Source organism: Gadus chalcogrammus, chromosome 8 (assembly GCF_026213295.1).
Source record: "Gadus chalcogrammus isolate NIFS_2021 chromosome 8, NIFS_Gcha_1.0, whole genome shotgun sequence".
Classification (NCBI taxonomy): Eukaryota; Metazoa; Chordata; class Actinopteri; order Gadiformes; family Gadidae; genus Gadus; species Gadus chalcogrammus.
In genome coordinates this window covers 10,609,300-10,634,306 of record NC_079419.1, presented here as the reverse complement: position 1 = coordinate 10,634,306, position 25,007 = coordinate 10,609,300, and the positions used below count along the sequence as shown (strand labels likewise).

General features: G+C 52.1%; 2 protein-coding genes across 3 annotated transcripts in view; one reads left to right on the top strand and one right to left on the bottom strand.

Moving 5' to 3' along the window:
* Positions 1 to 979: 979 nt before the first annotated feature.
* On the top strand, positions 980 to 20,097 carry zmynd11 (zinc finger, MYND-type containing 11). Its single transcript, XM_056596434.1, has 17 exons — positions 980 to 1,170; positions 5,662 to 5,797; positions 7,086 to 7,245; positions 7,496 to 7,519; positions 8,093 to 8,254; positions 8,341 to 8,418; positions 8,679 to 8,771; positions 9,319 to 9,406; positions 9,502 to 9,557; positions 9,710 to 9,787; positions 10,613 to 10,731; positions 11,495 to 11,785; positions 11,891 to 11,954; positions 12,468 to 12,542; positions 12,721 to 13,020; positions 14,302 to 14,487; positions 15,508 to 20,097. Exons 2-17 carry the CDS (start codon positions 5,667 to 5,669, stop codon positions 15,628 to 15,630), a joined length of 2,028 nt encoding a protein of 675 aa, XP_056452409.1. The 5' UTR covers positions 980 to 1,170; positions 5,662 to 5,666; the 3' UTR covers positions 15,631 to 20,097.
* A 798-nt stretch (positions 20,098 to 20,895) lies between these two features.
* LOC130387565 (disco-interacting protein 2 homolog C-like) overlaps positions 20,896 to 25,007 on the bottom strand; it is a 62,159-nt gene continuing 58,047 nt past the window's right edge. The window contains exons 32-38 of one of the 2 annotated variants that reach the window (XM_056596733.1): positions 24,557 to 24,586; positions 23,383 to 23,444; positions 23,081 to 23,138; positions 22,392 to 22,466; positions 22,015 to 22,189; positions 21,391 to 21,514; positions 20,896 to 21,148 (exon numbers count right to left, since the gene is read on the bottom strand). In XM_056596733.1, the coding sequence (XP_056452708.1) occupies positions 20,896 to 21,148; positions 21,391 to 21,514; positions 22,015 to 22,189; positions 22,392 to 22,466; positions 23,081 to 23,138; positions 23,383 to 23,444; positions 24,557 to 24,586 (777 nt within the window). The remainder of the gene's footprint in view (positions 21,149 to 21,390; positions 21,515 to 22,014; positions 22,190 to 22,391; positions 22,467 to 23,080; positions 23,139 to 23,382; positions 23,445 to 24,556; positions 24,587 to 25,007) is intronic. The other variant, XM_056596734.1, reaches the window with a different exon arrangement.

Sequence of the window (25,007 nt, the reverse complement as noted above, 5' to 3'; positions counted from 1 at the left end):
GCCTGGCGTGACAGTTTGGCTACATCTCCCACCCTCCCCAGCAGGCCTCACACCATCCCTTCTGGAAGTTGGGGAACTTTTAAACACTTTTAAGTTGCTGTTTGTGTGTGTGTGTGTGTGTGTGTGTGTGTGTGTGTGTGTGTGTGTGTGTGTGTGTGTGTGTGTGTGTGTCTCTGAGGAACAGAAACCAGCTCTATTTATGATCTGTTTGATATGAACCTCAGTAATCGCTCAAATATCAACTGTTATCTTGTTGACACATACAAGGTCTTTGCTGTTGGTCAATCGTAACGGTCCACAATTAATTTCTCAAAACAATATGCATAATCCAAATATGATGCGTAAATGCAAATCTTTCGACATGGGTCCTTAAATTAGAGTTGTATTCAGTTCATTTCGTTTTATTTCAATGTACATTTGAATTGTAAATTCATAGTACTGTCCGGATTGTTACTGTCTGACAGACACAATAACTTCTAACAATAACACACATACCATGATATGTAACGACCAAAATCATTGTTCTAATGATCTGATAATAATAAAAATGTGTTCATATTAATGGTAATAAATTCATCAGATAAACAGAGATATAGAGCAGAGGAGGTCAGAAGAGGAGAGGAACCAGATCCACATCCAGGAGGGGATTTTCAGAGTGGTCCTCCACCTCGTCGTCGTCCTCCTCCTGAGTGGTCTCCCTCCTCTTCCTGAGCGGTCCTCCTCCTCCTGAGCGGTCTCCCTCCTCCTCCTGAGCGGTCCTCCTCCTCCTCCTGAGTGGTGCTCCTCATGAGTTGTCCTCCTCCTCCTAAGCCCTCCTCCTGGTGGTCCTCCTCCTGAGCCCTCCTCCTGATGTTTACCTCCCCGTCAGACCCGACCCTCGTCCCGCTGATCCACCACGGATACCCGGCTGCGAGGCGCCCCACCGCCCTGTGGATCCTCCCGCCGTGTGTTTTTCAGTAGCGCCGCCGCCCCGGTGAGTCTCCGCCCTCACCCCGTCACAGCGCGTTAACCACGCGTTCACAACCCGCTCCGTGACAGGCTGGTGGAGGGCTGAGGAGAGGCAACATGGCGCACACCAAAACAAACCAGTAGCTGCTAGCCGCTAGCTGCTAGCCTCGTTAGCGCGGCGCGTGTCCCCGTGGCGGGCTTTCTCCGTGTCGTCGTGTTCTAGTGAGTACTGTTTTACTACCTTAACCTTAATTTACCTTAACTCTGGTTAACCCGGGATGCTGACCCGCGGGCTGAGGGGGACGTGTCAGACACTGCTAGCGGCTACATCTAGCTTAGCCTAGCCCGCTAGCTGACTAGCCCACCAACAGCCCCCGGGGCTGAGACCCGGAGCTCCAGAACCCCGCGGATCGTCTCATCCGAACTTCGTGTTGAAGAAGTTCGTGAAATAACGAAGCGACGCGTTCGAGCTTTGTGTGTGGCGCGTCTCGCTATGATGTAGGCTACGTTGTGCTAACCGTAGCTGACGGGGCCTTTCTGCTCCTTTTGTTGGGGAGAAAAAGCAATAGCCCGCTAAAATGCGGGCTTTCATCGGAACCACGTTCGTGTTTGTGTACGTTGTGCTGCACTTGGACGCAACAACACGTCCTTTATGTAAGGCCCCAGCGCTGTCAGCGGTCAGTGACGTCAACAGGCGGGATGCCCGCGCTAAAGGGTCTTCACCCTAGCCGACTATTTACCTTCACCTGTCCTCCTCGCGGGCACACCAGGTGAGGAGGGCGCGCGGTGCGGCCTGTGTTGATGATTGGCCCCGCCGGATCACACCTTGCCTAATTGGCATATGAACCCGCAGCTTCATAATTAGTTGTCATGACAGCTTGTAGTGTCACACTGCGGGGTGGGCTGCAGGGGCGGGGGCGACTCTAGCTGCTGTCGGGGGTTGGGCTGCGGGTAGTCTGAGGGGGGCGGGCTGGGGGTAGTCTGGTGTTAGTCTGGGTGAGTAGGGTGCTGGCGGTAGTCTGGGGGCTGGTGGTAGTCTAGAGGCTGTTGTTAGTCTGGTGGTAGTCTGGGGGCTGGTGGCAGTCTGGTGGTAGTCTGGAGGTGGTCTGGGGACTGGTGGTGGTTTGGTGGTAATCTGACGGAAGTCTGGTGGTAGTCTGGAGGTAGTCTGGGGGCTAGTGGTAGTCTGGTGGTAGTCTGGTGGTAATCTGACGGAAGTCTGGTGGTAGTCTGGAGGTAGTCTGGTGGTAATCTGAAGGAAGTCTGGTGGTAGTCTGGGGGCTAGTGGAAGTCTGGTGGTAGTCTGGAGGTAGTCTGGTGGTAGTCTGGGGGCTAGTGGTAGTCTGGGGGCTAGTGGAAGTCTGGTGGTAGTCTGGAGGTAGTCTGGTGGTAATAATAATAATAATAATAATAATAAATTGTACTTATAATGCACTTTATATTCAAGAATCTCAAAGTGCTTCAGAGAAAAAAAATACCAAAAAAACTATTAAAAAGGGGGAACCTCAAAGAAAGTTTAGCTAAATGCTCTTTTAAAGAGATGGGTTTTGAGGTTCCGTTTAAAAAGAGCTGTAGTCTGTGGAGCCCTCAGGTGGTCAGGGAGGGCGTTCCATAGTCTAGGGGCAGCAGCAGAAAAGGCCCGATCACCCATGGTGCACAGCTTTGTATGTCGGGTTTGGAGGGTGTGAGTGGATCCTGAACGGAGTGTACGTGAGTTTGTCGGGGGGGTGAGGAGTTCCTGAAGGTAGAGGGGGGCAAGTCCGTGAAGGCACTGGTGGGTGAGGAGGGAGACCTTGTACTCAATTCTGAGTGAGACAGGGAGCCAGTGCAGTGATTTCAGGATTTCAGGATGGGGGTGATGATGTGTGATGTGCGAGTGGTAGTCTGGGGGCTAGTGGTAGTCTGGGGGCTAGTGGTAGTCTGGTGGTAGTCTGGGGGCTAGTGGTAGTCTGGGGGCTAGTGGTAGTCTGGTGGTAGTCTGGGGGCTAGTGGTAGTCTGCTGGTAGTCTGGGGGCTAGTGGTAGTCTGGGGGTAGTCTGGGGGCTAGTGGTAGTCTGGTGGTAGTCTGGTGGTAGTCTGGGGGGCTAGTGGTAGTCTGGTGGTAGTCTGGTGGTAGTCTGACTCTGGGGGCTAGTGGTAGTCTGGGGGCTAGTGGTAGTCTGGTGGTAGTCTGCTGGTAGTCTGGGGGCTAGTGGTAGTCTGGGGGCTAGTGGTAGTCTGGTGGTAGTCTGGTGGTAGTCTGGGGGCTAGTGGTAGTCTGGTGGTAGTCTGGGGGCTAGTGGTAGTCAGGGGGCTGGTGGTAGTCTGGTGGTAGTCATGGGGCTGGTGTCCTGCATGTCTTGCTTGGCGGGGGATACAGAATGCAGATGTCATGACGGTCGGAGGGATCCCGTCCGTGTGTCCGGCGATGGACAGCTGGCCGTGCATGTTATCATACGCCCGAGCGAGGATCATGAGGGGTTAGGGACCAACAGCATTTTGATTGCTGTTAATCTGTATTTAATTACAGATGTTACGAGCCATCCATCTCATACAGCCTGCGTACGCCCAGCCTAAAGGTCCTGGGGCTCATCCCCGACTCCCTGAGCAGGCGGCCCTAACCCCTAGCTGCTCCTCTGAGCAGGTCACATGTGCTGCCAGTCTCTCTGGATCAGAGCGCCTGCTGATGGACTGAAGGCTGAAGGGATGTGATGGAATGTGACACACAACAGGTCCATCACACATGTCTCACCCTGAATGGATCGCAGCCTTTATGTTGAGCTATACCTCCTAACAGGCTCAGGGTGGGTTCCTAACAGACTCAGGGTGGGTTCCTAACAGACTCAGGGTGGGTTCCTAACAGACTCTGGGTGGGTTCCTAACAGGCTCAACAGGCTCAGGGTGGGTTCCTAACAGGCTCAGGGTGGGTTCCTAACAGACTCTGGGTGGGTTCCTAACAGGCTCAGGGTGGGTTCCTAACAGGCTCAGGGTGGGTTCCTAACAGGCTCAGGGTGGGTTCACTAGCACCCTGGTTCCTCCACTTGCACCCTCGGCCTCCACTAGCCCCCTGGGGCCTCCACTAGCACCCTGAGGCCTCCACTAGCACCCTGAGGCCTCCACTAGCACCCTGGGCCTCCACTAGCACCCTGAGGCCTCCACTAGCACCCTGGGGCCTCCACTAGCACCCTGAGGCCTCCACTGGCACCATGGGGCCCCCACTAGCACCCTGGGGCCTCCACTAGCACCCTGGGGCCTCCACTAGCACCCTGGGGCCTCCACTAGCACCCTGGGGCCTCCACTAGCACCATGGGGCCCCCACTAGCACCCTGGGGCCTCCACTAGCACCCTGGGGCCTCCACTAACCACCTGTGGCCCCCCCTAGCCCCCTGAGGCCTCCTTCAGCGTGTGTGTTGGCCGGTCTCCGGGGGTATTAAACCTGGGGGATTATGATGGGTTCTGCCGTGGTGCAGATTTATGAAACCAACAGCCGAGGTTTCACGGCCGCTTGGCAGGCGAGCGGTAAACCTTGGATTAGAGTTTAAAGTGCAGACGGAGTAGGGCCCGGGGCAGCGACAGGCGGCAGGCCTCTGGAGGCTCCAGGAGGGCTCTGGGTGAATCCACCGGATCAGGCGGTCGTCCCCCGGGGGCCTCGTTCTGTACAGGTGGACCAATTAGAAGCCCTTCGATGTTTTGGCGGGTCCATGTGGAGTGGAACTACCGGGGAGGTCTTTAAACGTAGAAAACAACGAGGTCGCTCGCCCTCCCTCTCCCTCTGTCTCTGGATACTTCTGGCTCTAGCTGTTAGACTCGGCTTGGTTGGTGTCATTTAAATGTCCTTTATGTGGTTTGAGGTATCCTAGAGCACTAGGTAGGTAGTACTAGGGCTGGGTATTGCAAGGTACCTCACAGTTCAATTCAATTCGATTCTTTAGGTCTTGAATTGATTTGATTTTGATTTGATTTTGATCCAATTGCTTCGATATCGATTCGATAATGCGTGCAGATGACGAAAATACCTAAATATTATTAAGAATTAACCATTTCAAAATGAATTAACCATTTCGTCGTGCTTTAACTAGCAAAAAGGGAATACAACATTGTATAGTACTGTTCCTGGGCTAAACTTGCAGCATAAAAGTAATAATCATAACATGGACAAATGTAAAAGGGCATGTTCATTGAGGCATACTCGCTGCCAGATTACAAAGACTGAGTATGTTTCTTTTTCTTTTCTTTTTTTATGGAAATTCTGAATCGATATTGAATTGAGAACAAATAAATTCCAGTGCATTGATGAATCGATATGGGCTACTATGTACCATTGCATGTTATGTTCCCTATCAAGCTATGTATCTAGCATGCTTAATACCTAGTGGGCTATGTACCAGCATGCTATCTTTCCTGGTGAGCTACATTCCCTGCTGTTCTATGTATCCACCAGCCTGCTATGTAGGGCTGGTGGATTAATCGGATTTGATTGTGATTTCGATTTTAGCGTCAAATGATCACAAAACTAGTATAATCAAGCTTCAAGCTCTATCGTGCTTTGTATATCAACATGCATGCTTTGTATATTAACATGCGAGTACCCTAGCATGCTGGTATCCTAGCATGCTATGTATCCCAGGGTGCTATGTATCATAACATAATACCCCAGTGTGCTGCGTACCCTAGCGTGCTTGTTCCCGCGCGTCGGCAGAGCTAACGCTAGCTGGGCTTTGTGTCCTGCTGCAGCTCAGATGAATAAGGAAGTGATGTCGCGGGCGGTGAGGAAGCGGCAGGCGGACCCCAAGGTGGTCCAGTACGTGTGGGCCGCCATCGAGGTCATCCGCAACCAGAAGCAGATCGCCAACATGGACCGCATCTCCAAGTAAGCCCCCACCCACCACTGCATCGGCCCTGGTCCACCACCAACACCACCAACGTCATAACACCAGCAACACAACCTCCGCTACCGCCACCACCAATGGCAACACCATCACCACCACCCTCACTAGAACCACCACCACCACCAGCAGCACCAACACCAGCACCACCCTCACTACAACCACCAACACCAGCAGCAGCACCAACACCACCACCACCACCGCAACCCTCACTACAACCACCAACACCACCAGCAGCAGCAGCGCCACCACCACCAGCAACAGCAACCACACCACCTACTCCCCCAACAGCACCACCACAAACAGCACCAACATCACCAGCAGCAACACCAGCTACTCCCCCAACAGCCCCAACACCCCCACCACCAACCCCACCAAAACCACCTACTCCCCCAACAGCACCACCAACTCCGCCACCAGCACAACCACCATCAACAACAACACCACCAACACCAACTACACCACCAACACCAGGTGTGATTCTGAGCCGGTTCATCACCCGCCCCCGGGGGACAGAAATGTGGGCGTGTCCTCCCGCATGTATGATTGACAGATGCCTACCGAGGGGCTGATCTGTCAATCAAACAGATTGAGGGAGAATGATGTCCCTCTGATCATGTAAAGGTCTCCCACGCTGGTGGTGAAATAGGTTAACGTTCACATTCACCCATTCATCGCAAACCCACACACCAACATGCCTTCACTGACCTCATGCCTTCACTGCCAGCCGACAATCATGTGGGGTGTTGGTGCCTTGCTCACTGAACCCTTGACACAGCGGTTCTCGGACAGCCTTTGTGCGAATGTGACACATGAGATGTTTGTGAGGGGGTGATCCCGTGGAGGGTGAATCCTCACTCCATACCCTTGGTGAGGATAACGGGGGTCTTGTGTGGGGGTGCGGATGATTGATTATGGATCACCGGTGAACAAAGCGCTAAGCGGGCTGCCAGTCTGCGGCCCACCTCGCCGGCTGGCTGCACTCTCCCCGCTGTCTGGGTGGCTGTTGTCACGGCAACGGAGGGTGCAGCGGAATGCCGCGGAACCTTGAATCTGAGAGAGAGAGAGAGAGAGAGAGAGAGAGAGAGAGAGAGAGAGAGAGAGAGAGAGAGAGAGAGAGAGAGAGAGAGAGAGAGAGAGAGAGAGAGAGAGAGAGAGAGAGAGAGAGAGAGAGAGAGAGAGAGAGAGAGAGAGAGAGAGAGAGAGAGAGAGAGATCTAGGCCTGGGGGGGGGTGTCCTGCCTCCCCTCCACTCAGCGCTGTCTCCCTGCAGGTACCTGAGCCGGGTGTTCGGGATGCACCCCAAGGAGACGGGCCGGCAGCTCAGCCTGGCGGTGAAGGACGGGCTGGTGGTGGAGACCCTCACCGTGGGCTGCAAGGGCTCCAAGGCCGGCATAGAGCAGGAGGGCTACTGGCTGCCCGGGGACGAGATGGTGAGACCCCCGCCACGCACACACAGAAACACACAGACATGCAGGGAAACACACACACACGCAAACACACAGAAACGCACATGCATGCAGAGAAACACACACAAGCGCACATTGTGTGCTTGTGTGTGTTTCTCTGCATGCATGTGCGTTTGTGTGCGCCACACACACAAACAAACACGCATGCAGAGAAACACACACAGTGCACCATGAGGTTCGGTTAACCCTTGTGTTATCTCTCTTGTAACCACAGGAACCCAAGGCAGAGGGCAGCAAGGTAAGGCTTTTTACACCCTCCTGACTGACTCGTTGACTGGCTGAATGTTGGACCAGTGTGTTTAATCCAAGTAGTAGTGGTAGTCAGAGTGAGTGTTGGGTGGTGGCCGGGGGCGTGGCCGGTTGAGATGAATCGAACCTGGGTCACCAAAGACATGTTGGCACAGTGTTGGCGGGTCACCTGACCTGAGTCACCTGACCTGAGTCACCTGACCGGCGGGCCGCCTGGCTGGAGACGGGAGGTGAAGACATCATCGTCTGGTCAACCCGGGGGGGGGGGGGGGGGGGGGGGTGTTATATTGCTGTATATTTTCCTAGTGTGTGTGATTAATGTGGTATATATATATATATATATGTGTATATTTGTCCTTGTGTGCGTGGTTGAGGCGTGATTTCACTTGAACCACCGATTTTAAACACAACTTACGCAATCATTGACCTTTCATAAGTGTGTTTTGTGTTGCACTTTAGTGTGTGCGTGTTAGACTTAACTGTGTTTCTGTGTGTCACAGTTTCAGCCAGAGGTCAGGGCGGCGGTGGGGGGTTGACCCGGTGTGTGTGTGTGTGTGTGCAGGACTGGGAGGCTGAGGACCATGACTGGTACTGCTTCCAGTGCCACCTGCCGGGGGAGGTGGTGTCTTGTGACGGCTGCTTCAGGGTCTACCACCTCAAGTGTCTGGGGGAGACGGACAAGACCAGGGACCCCCACACCCAGTGGCACTGCCTCGTCTGCAGGGTACAGCCTGTCTGTCTCTCACCTGTCTCCCTGACCTGTCTGTTAGCTGTCTGTCTAGTAACTGTCTCTGACCTGTCTGTGTGCAGGGCAGTAAAAAGAAGATTCTGAGTAAACAGGAGATGTGTAGATATCTGCGCTTCATCGTCACGCGCATGAAGGAGAGGGTGAGCACACACACACACACACACACACACGCACACATGCACGCACGCGGTGAAATGGAAATAAAACCCTGCCTGTGTTGGGAGCAGAGTGAGACGCTCTCAAACCTGTTCTCTGACGGCCGGTTATGATGTTGAAGACGATGTTACCAAGTCTAAAACGTTCAATTAAAAAAATCTCTGACCCATTATAAAATCAAGCAGTACATTTATGGGCGTCTCTCCCTCCCTCTCTCCCCCTCCTCCCCCCTCCCTCCCTCCAGGCGGTGGATCTGAATAAGAAGGGGAAAGACACCAAACACCCAATGTACAAACGGCTGATCCACACGGCCCTGGACGTCACCAACATACAGGAGGTACCGCTACACAACTACACTGCTACACAATAACACTACTACACAACTACACCGCCACATAGCTACACTGCTACAAAACTACACCGCCACACAACTACACGGCTACATAACTATACTGCTACACAACTACACTGTTATAATGTCACACAACTACACTGCTAGACTGTTACACTGCTAGACAACTACACTGCTACACAGTTACACTGCTACACAACTACAATGCTACACAGTTACACTGCTACACAACTACAATGCTACACAGTTACAATTTCACGACACTGTTACACAACTACACTGCTACACTGTTGCACTGCTACACAACTACACTGCTACACTGTTACACAACTACACTGAACACCCTCACTTTTACACGACTACTTTGTTACACTACCTGACTGTAACCAGGTGGAACACGGTCAATGAACTGTTACTGTGTGTGTGTGTGTGTGTGTGTGTGTGTGTGTGTGTGTGTGTGTGTGTGTGTGTGTGTGTGTGTGTGTGTGTGTGTGTGTGTGTGTGTGTGTGTGTGTGTGTGTGTGTGTGTCAGAACCTGTCTGAGGGGCGCTACAAGAACTTCGAGGAGTTCAAGGCGGACGCCCAGCAGATCGTCCACAACACGGCCATCTTGTTCGGAGGTGGGCAGGAGCCTCTACTGTCTGAGTACCAGTGGTGTGTTGTGCACTGTGGACGTGGGCTTACTTTAGTGTGTGTGTGTGTGTGTGTGTTGCAGTGCACAGCGACCAGGCTGAGATCGCCCGGCTGCTCTACAGCGACACTTGTCACGAGGTACAGCTCTCCCACTGACCTTATAGAGCAGTAGGCTGGAGCCGATGTTGCACACTACGACCCGTCTCTTGAGGTAGTGCTCTGTCTGATACATCTCTCTCTTCTCTCCCCCCTCCCTCCCCCCTCCCTCCCTCTCCCCCAACTCATTCTAGCTGAATGAGTTGATGTTGTGTAAGAACTGTTTCTACCTGTCAAACGCCCGGCCGGACAACTGGTTCTGCTACCCCTGTGTGAGTACCCGCCCTGACCCTCAGTGCACACACACACACACACACACACACACACACACACACACACACACACACACACACACACACACACACACACACACACACACACACACACACACACACACACACACACACACACACACACACACACACACACACATTGTGTCTGTGTGTGTACACACACCATGACCCTCAGTACACACAGACACACCCATGGTCGCCAAAGGGAGGCAGACGCTAACGCTAGGTTGAAGCAGATGCTAGCGCTAGGTTGAGGTAGACCAGGGCTCACCAACCTTTTTGAACCTGAGAACTACTTCATGGGCACTGAGTCATACGAAGGGCACCCAGTTTGATACACTCTTCTGAAATAACAAATTAGCTCAGTTTGCCTTTAGTTATATATTATTATTAATGATTAATGAGACTCATCTACTGATCATGTTGATGATTTCTCACAATAATTATCAACAATGACTTAAAAAGGGTGGGAAAGAGTTGTTCATGAATGAGTTGTGCTATTTTTTAGAACAGGCCTGCGCACACACGCACCCTGACCCTCAGTACACACAGACGCCAAAGGGAGGCAGATGCTAACGCTAGGTTGAAGCAGGCGCTAACATTAGGTTGAAGCAGGAGCTAACAGTAGGCTGAAGCAGGCGCTAACACTAGGTTGAAGCAGACGCTAACACTAGGTTGAAGCAGACGCTAACACTAGGTTGAAGCAGACGCTAACACTAGGTTGAAGCAGGCGCTAACACTAGGTTGAAGCAGACGCTAGCGCTAGGTTTAAAGAGATGCTAACGCTAGGTGTGTCCTCTGCAGAGCCCGGTCCATGAGGTGGTGTGGGCCAAGATGAAGGGGTTCGGCTACTGGCCGGCCAAGGTGTTGCAGCGCGAGGACAACCAGGTGGACGTCCGCTTCTTCGGCCACCAGCACCAGAGGTTAGCACCATGGTTAGCGCACGGCTAGCAGAACGCTAGTTAGCATAGCCTGTTGTTAACTTTGATTTTTATTGCTAACATACTGTTTCTAAGCAAAGAACTTGTTATCAGTTGCGGTTTTAAAACATGCTAGTAGAGTGCTAGTTAGCACACACACCTTCTCAAGTATGCAAGCAGGGTGCACATCACAATAATATAAATCGTTGGTTGACGTTTGGGTAGTTCAGAATCAAATGTACACATGGGAAGGCTCTAGAAAGATTCCTCTTGAAAATATTGAAGAATAGCTGTAATCAGTGGTAGCCATTAGTCCGGTGTAGCTAGAATGCTTGCTGTAACCAGAGGTAGCCATGAGCCCAGTGTAGCTATAAGGCTAGCTGTAACCAGAGGCAGCCATGAGCCCAGTGTAGCTAGAAGGCTGGCTGTAACCAGAGCTAGCAATTAGCCCAGCATAGATAGAACGCTAGCTGTAACCAGAGGTAGCCATTAGCCCAGTGTAGCTAGAAGGCTAGCTGTAACCAGAGATAGCCATTAGCTAGAAGTGCTAGCTGTAACCAGAGGTAGCCATTAGCTAGAAGTGCTAGCGGGGACCAGAGGTAGCCATTAGCCCAGTGTAGCTAGAAGGCTAGCGGGGACCAGAGCTAGCCGAACGCAGCCAGCCCGGGTCCAGCGTTCCCAGAGCTGCTGACGGTCCGGCTCCGGTCCCTGCTAGCAACCCGGGGGGCTAAATTTCCCCCCCGTCCCTCTCGACCAATGGGAGCAGGGCATGGATCCCGGCGGACAACATCCAGGACATCAAGGTGAGCGTGCAGCAGCTGCAGGTGAAGCGTAGCAACGGCTGGAAGAAGGCCTGCGAAGAGCTGCAGCTCTACCAGCGCTTCCTGCGCGAGGGGCGCTACTGGAAGACCAAGGTGGAGGAGGTGGAGGAGGTGGAGGGCGGCCCGCCGGCACAGGACCTGGAGGAGGAGCCGGAGGACGTGGAGGACGTGGAGGAGGTGGAGGAAGAGGAGGACGAAGAGGAGGAGGAGAAGAGAGGCCAGGAGAAGAAGCAGAGGCAGGGGGGCCTGAGGCAGACGGCTGGCCAGGAGGAGAGCGGTGGAGGAGGAGGTGGAGGAGGTGGTGGAGGAGCTGGAGGTGGTGGAGGTGGGGGAGGAGCGAGGACGGAGAGGACGGACGAGGCGGAGTCCAGCATCTCCTCCACCAGCAACGAGCAGATCAGACATGTGAGTTCACTGTGGAGAACCACCAGGCTTCAGCATCACATGGTAACATCACATGGCAACATCACATGGTAAAATCACATGGTAACACCACGCTTCAGCATCACAGGGTAACATCACAGGGCAACATCACATGGTAACATCACGCTTTAGCATCGTAGAGTAACATCACAATGTAACATCACATGGTAAATCACGCATTAGCATCACATGCTAGCATCACATATTAGCATCACACGGTAACATCACGCTCTAGTATTACATATTAGCATCACAGGGTTACATCATATTCTAGCATCACATGGTAACATCCCAAAGCTGGGAACCATCATGAGCTGGTCACTAGCATCACTTGGTAGCTACCACGTGACGTTAGTGCCCCGCTCACGCTGGCTCCCAGCACCCAGGGAGCGGCATGGGGTCGGTCCAGTCCACCACACCATCGAGCCAATGACCTGTAGCCTCGCTCAGCGCCCTGTGTCCTCATTGGATGACTGTGTGCTGATGTCATCACAGCTCAAAGGATGTCAGGAGCCCAAAGCCAAGAAGAGCCGTCGCAGTCAGGCAGTGGAGCCCAAAGAAGAGCCCGCAGTGAGTCTCACACACACACACACACACACACACACACACACACACACACACACACACACACACACACACACACACACACACACACACACACACACACACACACACACACACACACACACACACACGACTAAAGATACATCAGTCAGATTAAGTCACGTCCTTCACCCCCCTCCCCCAGGACCCTGAGCCAGAGATGGAGGCGGTGAGCTCCAGCCAGCAGGAGGTCCCGGCCTCGTCCTGCGTGGCCCCGCCCCCGGAGCGTCTGTCGGTGTCCACCCAGACGCGGCGGGGCCCCGGGGGGCCGGGGGGCGCGGCCCCGCCCAGGACCCTGCAGCGCGGCACGCAGACGGCCAACGACGGCGCCTGCCACAACCTCTGCCACGAGAAGTACACCAAGATCTTCACCGACGTCAAGGAGATGATGAAGGCCGACAACAAGAGGGAGACGGAGCGGGTGGTCAGGGAGGCCCTGGAGAAGGTGAGGGGAGGGGGAGGGAGGCACTGGAGAAGGTGAGGGAGAGGGAGGGAGGGGGAGGGAGGCACTGGAGAAGGTGAGGGGAGGGGGAGGGAGTGAGGGGGAGTGAGGGGGAGGGAGGCACTGGAGAAGGTGAAGGGAGGGGGAGGGAGGCACTGGAGAAGGTGAGGGGAGGGGGAGGGGGCACTGGAGAAGGTGAGGGAGGGGGAGGGAGGCCCTGGAGAAGGTGAGGGGAGGGGGAGGGGGCACTGGAGAAGGTGAGGGGAGGGAGGGAGCACTGGAGAAGGTGAGGGGAGGGAGGGAGCGAGGGAGGGGTGAGTTGGGGGAGGTTTCTCCTGTGGTCTGTCTGTCTGTCGGTCTGTGAGATCATGTGGTTGGTGTCTCTCTGATGTGGTTGGTCTCTCTCTCTGATGTGGTTGGTGTCTCTCTGATGTGGTTGGTCTCTCTCTCTGATGTGGTTGGTGTCTCTCTGATGTGGTTGGTCTCTCTCTCTGTAATGTGGTTGGTGTCTCTCTCTCTCTGATGTGGTTGGTGTCTCTCTGATGTGGTTGGTGTCTCTCTCTGATGTGGTTGGTGTCTCTCTCTGTAATGTGGTTGGTGTCTCTCTCTGTAATGTGGTTGGTGTCTCTCTCTGTAATGTGGTTGGTGTCTCTCTCTGTAATGTGGTTGGTGTCTCTCTCTGATGTGGTTGGTGTCTCTCTCTGTAATGTGGTTGGTGTCACTCTCTCTGATGTGGTTGGCGTCTCTCTCTCTCTCTCTGATGTGGTTGGTCTCTCTGATGTGGTTGGTGTCTCTCTCTCTCTGATGTGGTTGGTGTCTCTCTCTGATGTGGTTGGTGTCTCTCTTTGATGTGGTTGGGGTCTCTCTCTGTAATGTGGTTGGTGTCCCTCTCTCTGATGTGGTTGGCGTCTCTCTCTGATGTGGTTGGTCTCTCTGATGTGGTTGGTCTCTCTCTGAATTGGTTGGTCTCTCTCTCTGATGTGGTTGGTCTCTCTGATGTGGTTGGTGTCTCTCTCTCTCTGATGTGGTTGGTGTCTCTCTCTCTCTGATGTGGTTGGTCTCTCTCTCTGATGTGGTTGGTCTCTCTCTGATGTGGTTGGTCTCTCTCTCTCTCTCTCTCTGATGTGGTTGGTCTCTTTCTATGATGTGGTTGGTCTCTCTCTCTCTCTGATGTGGTTGGTCTCTCTCTCTCTCTGATGTGGTTGGTCTCTCTCTCTCTGATGTGGTTGGTCTCTCTCTCTGATGTGGTTGGTCTCTCTCTGATATGGTTGGTGTCTCTCCCAGCTGCGGGGGGAGATGGAGGAGGAGAAGCGCCAGGCTGTCAGCAAGGCGGTGGGCGTGACCCAGGGCGAGGTGGACAGGAAGTGTAAGCAGATGAAGGAGAAGTGCAAGGAGGAGCTGGTGGAGGAGGTGAAGAAGATGGTGACCCAACACAAGCAGCTCATCTCCCAGACCAAGAAGAAGCAGTGGGTGAGTGGGGCTAAGGCCTGGGCCTGGGCCTGGGGCTGGGGCTAAGGCCTGGGGCTGGGGCTAAGGCCTGGGGCTAAGGCCTGGGGCTGGGGCTAAGGCCTGGGGCTGGGGCTAAGGCCGGTGCTAATGGTGTGTTCCAGATGCCTCGTACGCCACACCGTTGTCTCACTGGTTGTGTCGTGTGGCAGTGTTATCGTGTCATCCTGGTGGTGTTGCAGTGTTAAAGGTGTCATCCTGGTTGTGTTGCAGACAGTGCTACAAAAGTGTGTCGTGGTTTTGATGTAGCGGTGTGCTCTGGTTGTGTTGCAGTGCTATAACAGTGTTAACAGCTGTTTAGGGCTGAACGATTTGGGGAAATAATTAAATTTGCTATTATTTTGAACAATATTGCGATTGCGATTTAATATGTGATTTTTTGAATTGATTAAGTTCCTTTATGTTCTGTATTATTCACTAAAAAAGCAATTAATCATTCTTTAGTATGACCAACACAACATTGGAAGCAGTCAACATATAAACTGCTCTTTCCTTTAGGCAAGGCCAATGTGTTGAGATGAATTGATATTATAACATTTATTTAACTATTGAATTGTAAAAGAAAAGTAAATATAAATCTTGCTGATTTCCAGTCAGTAACTCTTTCTCACAGCCTTTACGATTTGCATATCACTATTACATCGCGATTACTATTTGAATTTGATTAATCGTTCAGCCCTAGTTGTGTAGTGGTTGTGTCGCAGTGAGTAACAGTGTTGTGGTTGTGTCGCAGTGTGTAACAGTGTGGTGGTTGTGTTGCAGTGAGTAACAGTGTGGTGGATGTGTTGCAGTGCTATAACAGCGTTGTGTTGCAGTGTGTAACAGTGTGGTGGTTGTGTTGCAGTGTGTAACAGTGTGGTGGATGTGTTGCAGTGTGTAACAGTGTGGTGGTTGTGTTGCAGTGTGTAACAGTGTGGTGGATGTGTTGCAGTGCTATAACAGCGTTGTGTTGCAGTGTGTAACAGTGTGGTGGTTGTGTTGCAGTGCTATAACTGCGAGGAGGAGGCCATGTACCACTGCTGCTGGAACACGTCCTACTGCTCCATCAAGTGCCAGCAGGAGCACTGGCACGCCGACCACAAGCGCACCTGCCGCCGCAAGAGATGAAACCGTCTCCTCCCCGAGCCCCGCCCCTCCCCTCTGAAACATTGCGGACCCCCGTGTGTCCGGAGAGAACAGGACGTTGTTCTCCCTCCTATCCAGCGTTCAGCTCTTTGATCTTTTATTTAACGGACCCATTTACCCAGAGTTCAGTGCGTTTCCCCCTTCCTCTAATCATGGACAGTTCAGAGCATGGCTCAAGATGATGTGATCTAAACGTGTGGTTTTTAATTTAGCTTTCTTTTCTTACGTGCTCCTTTCAAACTGGTGTCCGATGACGTGTTATTTAAGTGTGTAGTAACGAGCTAATGAGCATTAACTACATTTTATTACCTGGATTTTGTAAACACTTTTCTTATTGTGATGCGACGCGGCGGCCATCTTGAGCGGAGGCGGAGACTTGGTTCTCCGCGGCGTCCGATTGGCTCCTCCTCCATCTATAGATGTATATAAATATCAACGGCCAGATTTTAACAGTGACATTTAATCATTAACAGCGTATTCACCCAGAATAATCTTCCTTTTTATTTTTATTTTAATAACGACATGAATAGCACCTTTTATCCTTTTTTCCTTTTTTGTGTTTTTCGATTTCTACTGAAAAGTCACTTAAATCACTTATTGAGATTGGGAACAGGGTTTTTAAAGTTGGCCTTAGAGGTGCAGACAGAGAGTAATCTTCCATTTGATGTGTCCGCACATGTAAGGGTCGGATCCCGATGGACATCGATACGAATCAAAGACGACGTTGGACATGTTCCGTAGAGTTTATGTTTTCACTCGTCTGTGCGGATTATTTGTATTTCTTGATCATCTCGTCAAACGAAGCATTTCAACCGACGGAATGAAGAGCAGACGTTGGACTGAGCGCTGCCTGTCTCGGAGCCCAGAGGAGCCGTGTTCTTGGCGTGTTCTCGGCGTGTTCTCATGGCGCTCTCAGTCCGGGCGGAGGGAGGAGCCTGAGGACGGACCAACCCTTGGTGGCGGTGAAGGCGTGTCTGGGGGGGGGGGGGGTCCGGGCGCCTCTCTCAGACGGAGCGAGGGGAGGTATTTATGCAGCTGTGAGGGCGGCCGGACAGCGTCTCGGTTCAGACTCCCTCCTCCGTGTGGACTCTGTGTTTTTCTACCTGACGACGGCGGCGATATAATCGCCTTTTTAATGTTGGGGGCGCCGCTCCGAGGGGGCGGAGCCCCGGTCGGTCGGGGGCGTTGCCGCTCCGCGATGATGACTTCGGACCGGAGGACGAAGGCTCTGCCCTTTTTAACCTTCTCCCCCCGGTTGTTGGACCCCACCCCCCACCCCCTCCCTCCCCGGAGAGTTTCCTTGGAAACGGACCTGACCCGGTACACCTTGAGGATTAGTCTACGCCCGGCGCTGGCGTCTCTCTGTTGTACAGGTGAGCTACGGAGAGGTCACGCCCACACGTGGATTACGGACCCCGCCCCTCCAGCGGGTCTACTACAGGCCCCTCCACCACCACACGGTCCGCTCCGGTTCGCTGCGGTCCAGGTGGTCTACGCGGTCCGGTCCGGCCACGCTGCCACAGCTTAGCAATCATCTGAACAGACTCATGTGTTGTCTTGTGTTTGTGAACCGTCAAATCATCATCATTTTGTTTTTTTTAATCAACTTTGCACTACATGTAAATAAAATCTATATGACCTGATTGGTTTCAAAATGGCGGTCATCCTGAGTGCGCCAGGGGAGGCCGGAAGGCGTTATGTTTTGACCTGTGTGGCATGTTTAGGCGTGGTCGTCGTGGCGACTCGTGTTTGTTTGGGCATGCGTTGCGTTCGTACTCGCCGTTTTGTGGCCGCCATCTTGGAGGTCCGTCACAGTTAAACTGTTACAACCTTTATTTTAGTCGACTCTTTCACTCAACCGGATAGAAAAACGCTTCTTTTGGTTCTCGTTTCTGATTTTGCAAATGAAGTTTTTTTTATATTTTTTCTCGTTTTGGAGCGATCAAAAAGATTTTTGACGACGTTGCCTGTCATGTGACAGGATTACTGCATGGTCGCCATTTCTATTCTGTCCCGCTCTTCATACCAGACCGTAGACCGCACACCGCAAATACCGACTGTGTGGGGTCCGCGTGTTGCCGTATGACACTCGTTGGGGGGTTTATCGGTCGATGATGTCATCGTGGGACGGATATCAGTCGGTTATCGGTCGGTGATGTCATCGTGGGTCGGTGATGTCATCTTGGGTCGGTTATCGGTCGGTGATGTCATCACGGGTTGATAATCATTCGGTTATCGGTGATGTCATTGTGGGTCGGTTATCAGTCGGTTATCGGTTGGTGATGTCATCACGGGTAATTTATCGGTCGGTGACTTAATCGCGGGTCGCTACTCTGCATCGCTTCGGATGACATCAGTGATGAATTGGCATGGGGGAGGCGGTCTATGAGTGGGAGGCGGTCTTGGATTCAGACGGCGGCCTCTGGCGGCCATCTAGTGAGGCGAGGTGTAAAGTAGGACATGCTGTCTTCTGTTCATATGTAAACTATTAACCGTGGCTTAACATTTTCTATGCTCCTGCCATCCTTTCTGTTCCAGCATTAGCTAGCAATATGTATAGAAATATATTATTCTATGTGCTGCCATGGACAAATAAATGTATCAACAAGTCATGCTTCTCTTCGTCTCGACTTCTCTGCCCCAACACCACTGGTGGAGCAAGGCACAACCACTGCCAGGGTTAGGGGTCCTATTCCCTGTCTAGCTCCACTGGTAGAGCAAGGCACTCGCACTGCAGGGGTTAGCGGTCTTATTCCCTGTAGGGAATAGAATCCTTAAACACCACCGTGATCCTAACCCGTAGCGATCTCCGCTCAACCAGATGGTTGGAGGAGGTATTGGACATTGAACTCACGACGAGAACACGACCACCATGAGCAGGACTTGATCCGGGTCGGCAGCTCTTCAGTCAGCAGGAGTGACCGCTGCACCACCGAGACCCTGAGTACACAGTCTGATTTACGTTTGACATTAAATAGATGGAGATCGATGCATTAACTTACTCGACAATCTTCGAGATTGAGAGTTTAAATTCCCTCGACGCCTTGGTGTTATCGAAGTGACCAACATGAGCGGTACTCGAACCCACGTCTCCCTGGCTCTGCGCCGTCCTAACCGAGGCTTCAAAGTTATAATAGCAATGGTGCGTAGTTTGAGTAAAAGGAGGTGCAGTTGGTCATTGGAGTCCCAGCTCTGGTATATATCTGTGGCCGAGGGAATAGACAAAAAGACAAAGCAAACATAATTCTCTTTTATTGTCAAAATGATTTTTATTATTTTACTTATGCCAACTCAAGTAAATAAGACATTTCATATCCTTAAAAAAAACGTCAGCAAGTTACTTGGCTGATTGAAGAAACGGAGACAAAACAGTGAGGAAAGTGCTTGTAAAAAAATAAAAGTTCCGTGTTGTTGAAGGAGCGACGGTCGGTCCTGCGGTGATTGTCCGGGTGTCATCCCGGTATGAACCGGCGACACTGCTACATACCGGTGTATTTACAATGCTAACGCTGCCTACTCAATTTAACGTTGTGGTCCAGGGCCCTCAGCCGACTCCTGAAAGGTGGATAGTTTTAAAGAGAGCCAGGCTCTAATCGGGAACATGAAACGCGGTATTGCAGTCGCGTAATTTGAAGCCTGGGTACAAAACGGACAATGAAGATATGCTGATCGATCGACTGATAAACAACGACATCAGCCGAGGTATGGATTCACTGTTTGTTTTTTTCTTTTAAATGGAGGAGTTTCATTCAGAAACACAACATATGGCCACAGGCTTATTACACCTTGAACAGTGAATACTTTATTCATGTCGTCATTATTTAAAATGCTGATCAATAAATTGACTGGAATCACTTCTTCCTTTTGATTTCCTTTTCTAATATTCCCAGAAAATGGTCTGGTAATTGTAAAAAGGTCACTTTTCTTAAAAGACCCAAAGAAAATTCTTGTCAAAAAAACACTGAAATCTGACAAAGAATGGCACATATTTTAAAGCTTAGCTTTGAGGAACCATTAGTGGCACTTAATTATGACGTTTAAAATTATACTCCTCAATTCTTCACTTCCGTCCCCAAAAAATCGACCGACTCAAATTCTTGTATTTCGCTTTACCACCGGGGTCGGAGTGCACATGGTCAGCACCAATACAGATCTATATTCATAGATCTATACATCTATACCAATATACCTATAATCATAGATCTATTGCTCTATATTCATAAATGTACAGATCCATAATCCTATATCCATATAGATCTATAATAATAGATCTATATTCATACCTCTATAGACCTATATTTATAAATGTACTGATCTACAAACCTACATCTATGGATCTATATTCATAGATCTATAGATCTATATTCATAGAATCATCCCTCCATAGAGACATGGTTCCACAGGAGATAAAACATTTTATACCGAGAACCTCCTAGAACCACTCCATAGATCCGTTTTAAAAATGAAAAACAAATAAATTAAGTCTGGTTTCTTCTTCTTCTTCTGTACATACTTACAGGATATGCGTGCAGTGCTCGCTCTACGCTAGCTCTATGCTAGCTCTACGCTAGTGGAAGTGATTCTGCCCTCGCTGTGTGAGCAGCGTTACTCTAGCTAGCTCCCCTGGCGAAGGAGCTAACCCTGTAGCGCTGAAGTCCTTTAAGAAACGACGACAGCTAATAGAAGCTAAATAAAAGTTGAGAAACGCGTCGTACCTTATGAGCGGTGGAGTGGAGCCCCCCGTAGCAAAACACAACTCTGTGACGGTTACACCATTTAGAAACACGGTCAACGGAAAGCATAGCGGGCCACAGTTTGTTGAGAATTTCTGCTTTACAAAAGACCCCAGGTCCACGTCTGAAAGGGCAGCAGCGAAACACAAAGCTGCCCTGAAACAGAAAGAAGCTCTAAACACTGAGGCTGGGATTGTCCCCTCCGGCGGCCCGTAGACACGGCGCTACTGAAGAGTCTGGGTGCGTTTGTTTCATTTGTAAACCTCCACAAAGTTAGGCTGACTTTCTTCATCCAACTACTTAAGGCTTTTTTTCACAGTCTCTCTCCCTCTTCCCTCCTATCTCACTCTCTCTGCCCCTCTCTCCCTCTCCCTCACTCACTCCCTCCCTCTCCCCCTCTCTCTCTCCCTCCATCTCTCCCCCCCTATATCTGTCTCCCCCTCCCCCTCCCCCCCACCCCCTCTCTCTCCCTTTCTCTCTCTGCCCCCCTCCCCCTATCCCCCTCCCCCTCTCCCTACATGTTGTAGGCCACGTAGATGGGGTCCAGCTGGTCGGCCAGGAACCCGTCCCGGAGGTGCATGCGCTGCTTCTCTCCGCGGGAGTTGATGGGGATGACCCCGATGTCCACCACCACCACCACGCCCACCACCAGGTAGTGCTCCTCCAGCACCGCCTTGGTCACCATGGGAACCAGGTCCAGGGCCTCCTGCTCCGAGCCCTCCAGCTCCACCACCACCACCAGCAGGTTGGTCCACGTGAAGACCGCACTGAGGGGGAGAGGGGAGAGGGGTGAGGGGGGGTGTGGAGGAGAGGGGGAGGAGAGGGGAGAGGGGGAGAGGAGAGGAGGAGGAGAGGAGGAGAGGTGTGGAGGAGGAGAGGGGGAGGAGGAGAGGAGGAGAGGGGGAGGGGTGTGGAGGAGGAGAGGAGGAGGGGTGTGGAGGCGAGGTTAGAGGAGGAGAGGAGGAGAGGGAGAGGGGTGTGGAGGAGGAGAGAGGAGGCGTGTCCTCACCACTCGGTGATGCTCTTGTGGGTCCTGATGACGGAGGTCTCGATGTCGATGGGGTGGTACCTCATCCCCCGCAGCTCCATGGCCTCGTCCAGAGCCCCCACCACGTAGAGCGCGTCGTGGCGCTCTGCACACACACACACACACACACACGCACACGCACACGCACACGCACACACACACAAACAGACAAGAGCGAGCCAGAGAGTGAGACATGTAGAGTGAGATGGAGGAGGGTGATACAGTCAAGAGTGAACCTGATCGAGACAGTAGAGTGAGACAGCAGATTGAGACAGGTAGAGTGAGATGGTAGAGGGTGATACAGTCAAGAGTGAACCTAATCGAGACAGTAGAGTGAGACAGCAGAGTGAGAGACTGAGACAGTATAGCGAGATGGTGGAGTGAGAGAGTGAGACAGTATAGTGAGTCAGCGACAGCAGCGAGTGAGACGGTATATTGATACAGGATAGTTGGAGAGTGAGACAGTGGAGTGTGGCATACATACTGAGTCAGCAGCGTGAGAGAGTAAGACAGTAGAGTAAGACAGCAGAGAGTGCGACGACAGAGTGAGACAGTGAGACAGGAGAGTGACAGAGTGAGACAGCAGCGTGAGAGGGTGAGCGGTACCTCCGTTGGCGTCGGTCAGCTCGGTGCGCCTCAGGAAGCCCAGGTACCCGGTCCGGGCCCAGACGGTCTGCGTGTCGCCGAAGCTGAGCCGGGACGTGAAGTGGTCCGCCTGCAGCCCCTCCTCGCCGTACGCCGTGAAGTAACCGCTGGCGTTGTGAGCGCTGGTCACCCACACCTGGGGACGGGACACGCCATGACTACACACATATATACACAACACACCTATACATGTACACAACACACGCTGACTCCACATATACACAACACACACACACATGCACACACGCTAATCCAGATCCATATCAGGCTCACATCCCCTCAGATGGAGGAGGGAGGTCGGGGAATGAATGGGTGAAGATGAGGTCATCCCTACTCACCTCTCCCAGATGAGACTCTCCCATTGGCCCCTTGGTCTCTGGGTTAGCGATGATGATGCGGACCCCGGGCAGGATCTGAGGACACAGGAAGCAGACCAGAGCAGACGATTACAGAGCAGACTCACAGGAAGTCCTCACACAAATCATCACTATGTGTTTCCCCTTCGGTGGCCACAACACGCACACTCCTGACACTCGTGACACTCGTCACTCCTCCATCTCTATCACTCCTCCATCTCTATCACTCCTCACTCCTCCATCTCTATCACTCCTCCATCTCTATCACTCCTCCATCACTCCTCCATCTCTATCACTCCTCCATCTCTATCACTCCTCCATCTCTATCACTCCTCCATCTCTATCACTCCTCCATCACTCCTCCATCTCTATCACTCCTCCATCTCTATCACTCCTCCATCTCTATCACTCCTCCATCACTCCTCACTCCTCCATCTCTATCACTCCTCCATCTCTATCACTCCTCCATCTCTATCACTCCTCCATCACTCCTCCATCTCTATCACTCCTCCATCTCTATCACTCCTCCATCTCTATCACTCCTCCATCTCTATCACTCCTCCATCACTCCTCACTCCTCCATCTCTATCACTCCTCCATCTCTCAGTAAACCTTTCTTAATGTAAAGTTTCTCTTGTTAATGATGATGGGTCTGAGGGCGGAGGACTCACCTTCCCAGACTCCATGAGAGGCAGGCTGTGGGGCGACCCCCTCTCCACCAGTCTCACCCTGCAACCATCAAAGAGGGTCAGCACATCATTATCAGCGCTCCCATTGGTCAGTGATGCACCTGGTCCCTCCCACCGTGATAGGCGGGGCCAGGTGTTCATCACTACTCCGCAGCTCTGCGCTCCATATGGGGTCACATGACCGAGAGCGGCCCCGCCCCTTACTGTGGTCATCACAACAGCTGCATTCTGATTGGTGGACAGGGTCACATGACGGAGAGCTGCGTTGTGATTTGCTGACGTACCGGTCGTGCCGCAGGGCCCTCATGTCCACGTAGACGGTGGTGGGGTCGGGGCCCGAGGTACCCTGGGAAGAGAAGAACACGTTAGCTACCTGGTTATCATCGCTGCTACCGCTACTGCTACCACACACACACAAATGGGCTGCCGACTACCGCTACTAGCAGGGATGCTAGCCTGACATGCGTTAGCATGTCCGCTCAGTGAAGCGCTGCAGTGATTGGACGAGGGAGGAGGTACGCTCAGGGTTAAGAACAGCGGACCAATCGGAGAGAAGTTCACCATCTTCATCATCAATCCCCGACGGACAGGAAGCAGCGTACCAGACGGAAGGTCAAAGGTCATGCAACTAGGAACAACTAGGAGACACCGGGGGGGGGGGGAGGAGGAGGAGGAGCTAGAGGATGAGTCTAATAGTGAGATGCATTCAGACCTCGGAAGATAGATTGTTTCTCCCCAAAAGTTCTGATCGCCATGACAACTGCATTAGAATCAGCAGGGATGATTTGAGTTGGGTGGACACGCCCCTGAGCGGCAGAAGTCACCTGATCGTCAGCCGAGTGCCTCGGACGCGGAAACTAGTCAGAAACTAAAGTTCAGCCCCCAAAACCAGCCGTCAACTGCCCCCACAAGAACCACCACCAGAGACCCAGGTAGCTCCGGGACCCCCCTAGACCTTGGGGGACCCCCCATACCCCCCCAATACCCCCTCCAGACCACTAGGGTCTGTGGGGGACATTAGCAATGCTGTTCCTACAAGACCGAAACACCATGGCTCATGAATACATGAACACATGAAAACTTCAGCACAACCCCACAGTGACTCATGAACACATGAACAACACCACACCGAGGGGCTCATAAAGTCACGAACACATGAACTCTTTCAGGACAACACCATAGGAATTTCAAAAGTCACTAAGTGCTAACTGTCTAGAGTACGGTCTTTTCAAAGTAAGAGCTCTTCCATGTCCACCTGCACCCAGACACCAGCAGACCTGTTGATCTATTGAGGACTTTTACTTTGTAAACATGGAAGATAATGCCCACTCTCCTCCAAGCATTGAGTCCAGCAGAGCAAGTAGAAGCAAGAGCATGGAGGCGGGTCTTGGTAATTGAGGAGGCGGGGTCAAACGGAGGGGGAGGAGTCAGTAGGGGCGGGGCTTGGATGTTTCCTACCTGGTCGGCAAGCTTCCCGAGCCTATGAGGCTACAGCAGAAGAGGGAGGGGGTGGGAGGGGGTGGAGACAAGACCATATATGAGGGGGGATGTGGGCGGGGTTATGCAAAACAAGGAGGAAGAGGAGGGAACAAAGAAATGTCAAAATGGAAATAAAACTAAAACAATAACAAAGGACGAAGCGAGCACAGAGCTTAAATAAGAGTGATAATCACTTTTATTAGTGCTAGTATTAGTGCTCATTAACGAGTGCCAAGTTAGGTTTTGTTGTTCTTAAATCTAAGTGTTAGGTAAAGGCTAAATAAGGGTAAAGACATAATAGTGTGCAGAGTTAATCTGGGCAACCTGGGAATCTCTAGGGCAACCACACACAGACAACGCAACCAACGACGAGGATGAGTGCATGAGTTAGCATAGCTGTACGATGATGCTCCCTGAGGGTGAGGTTGAG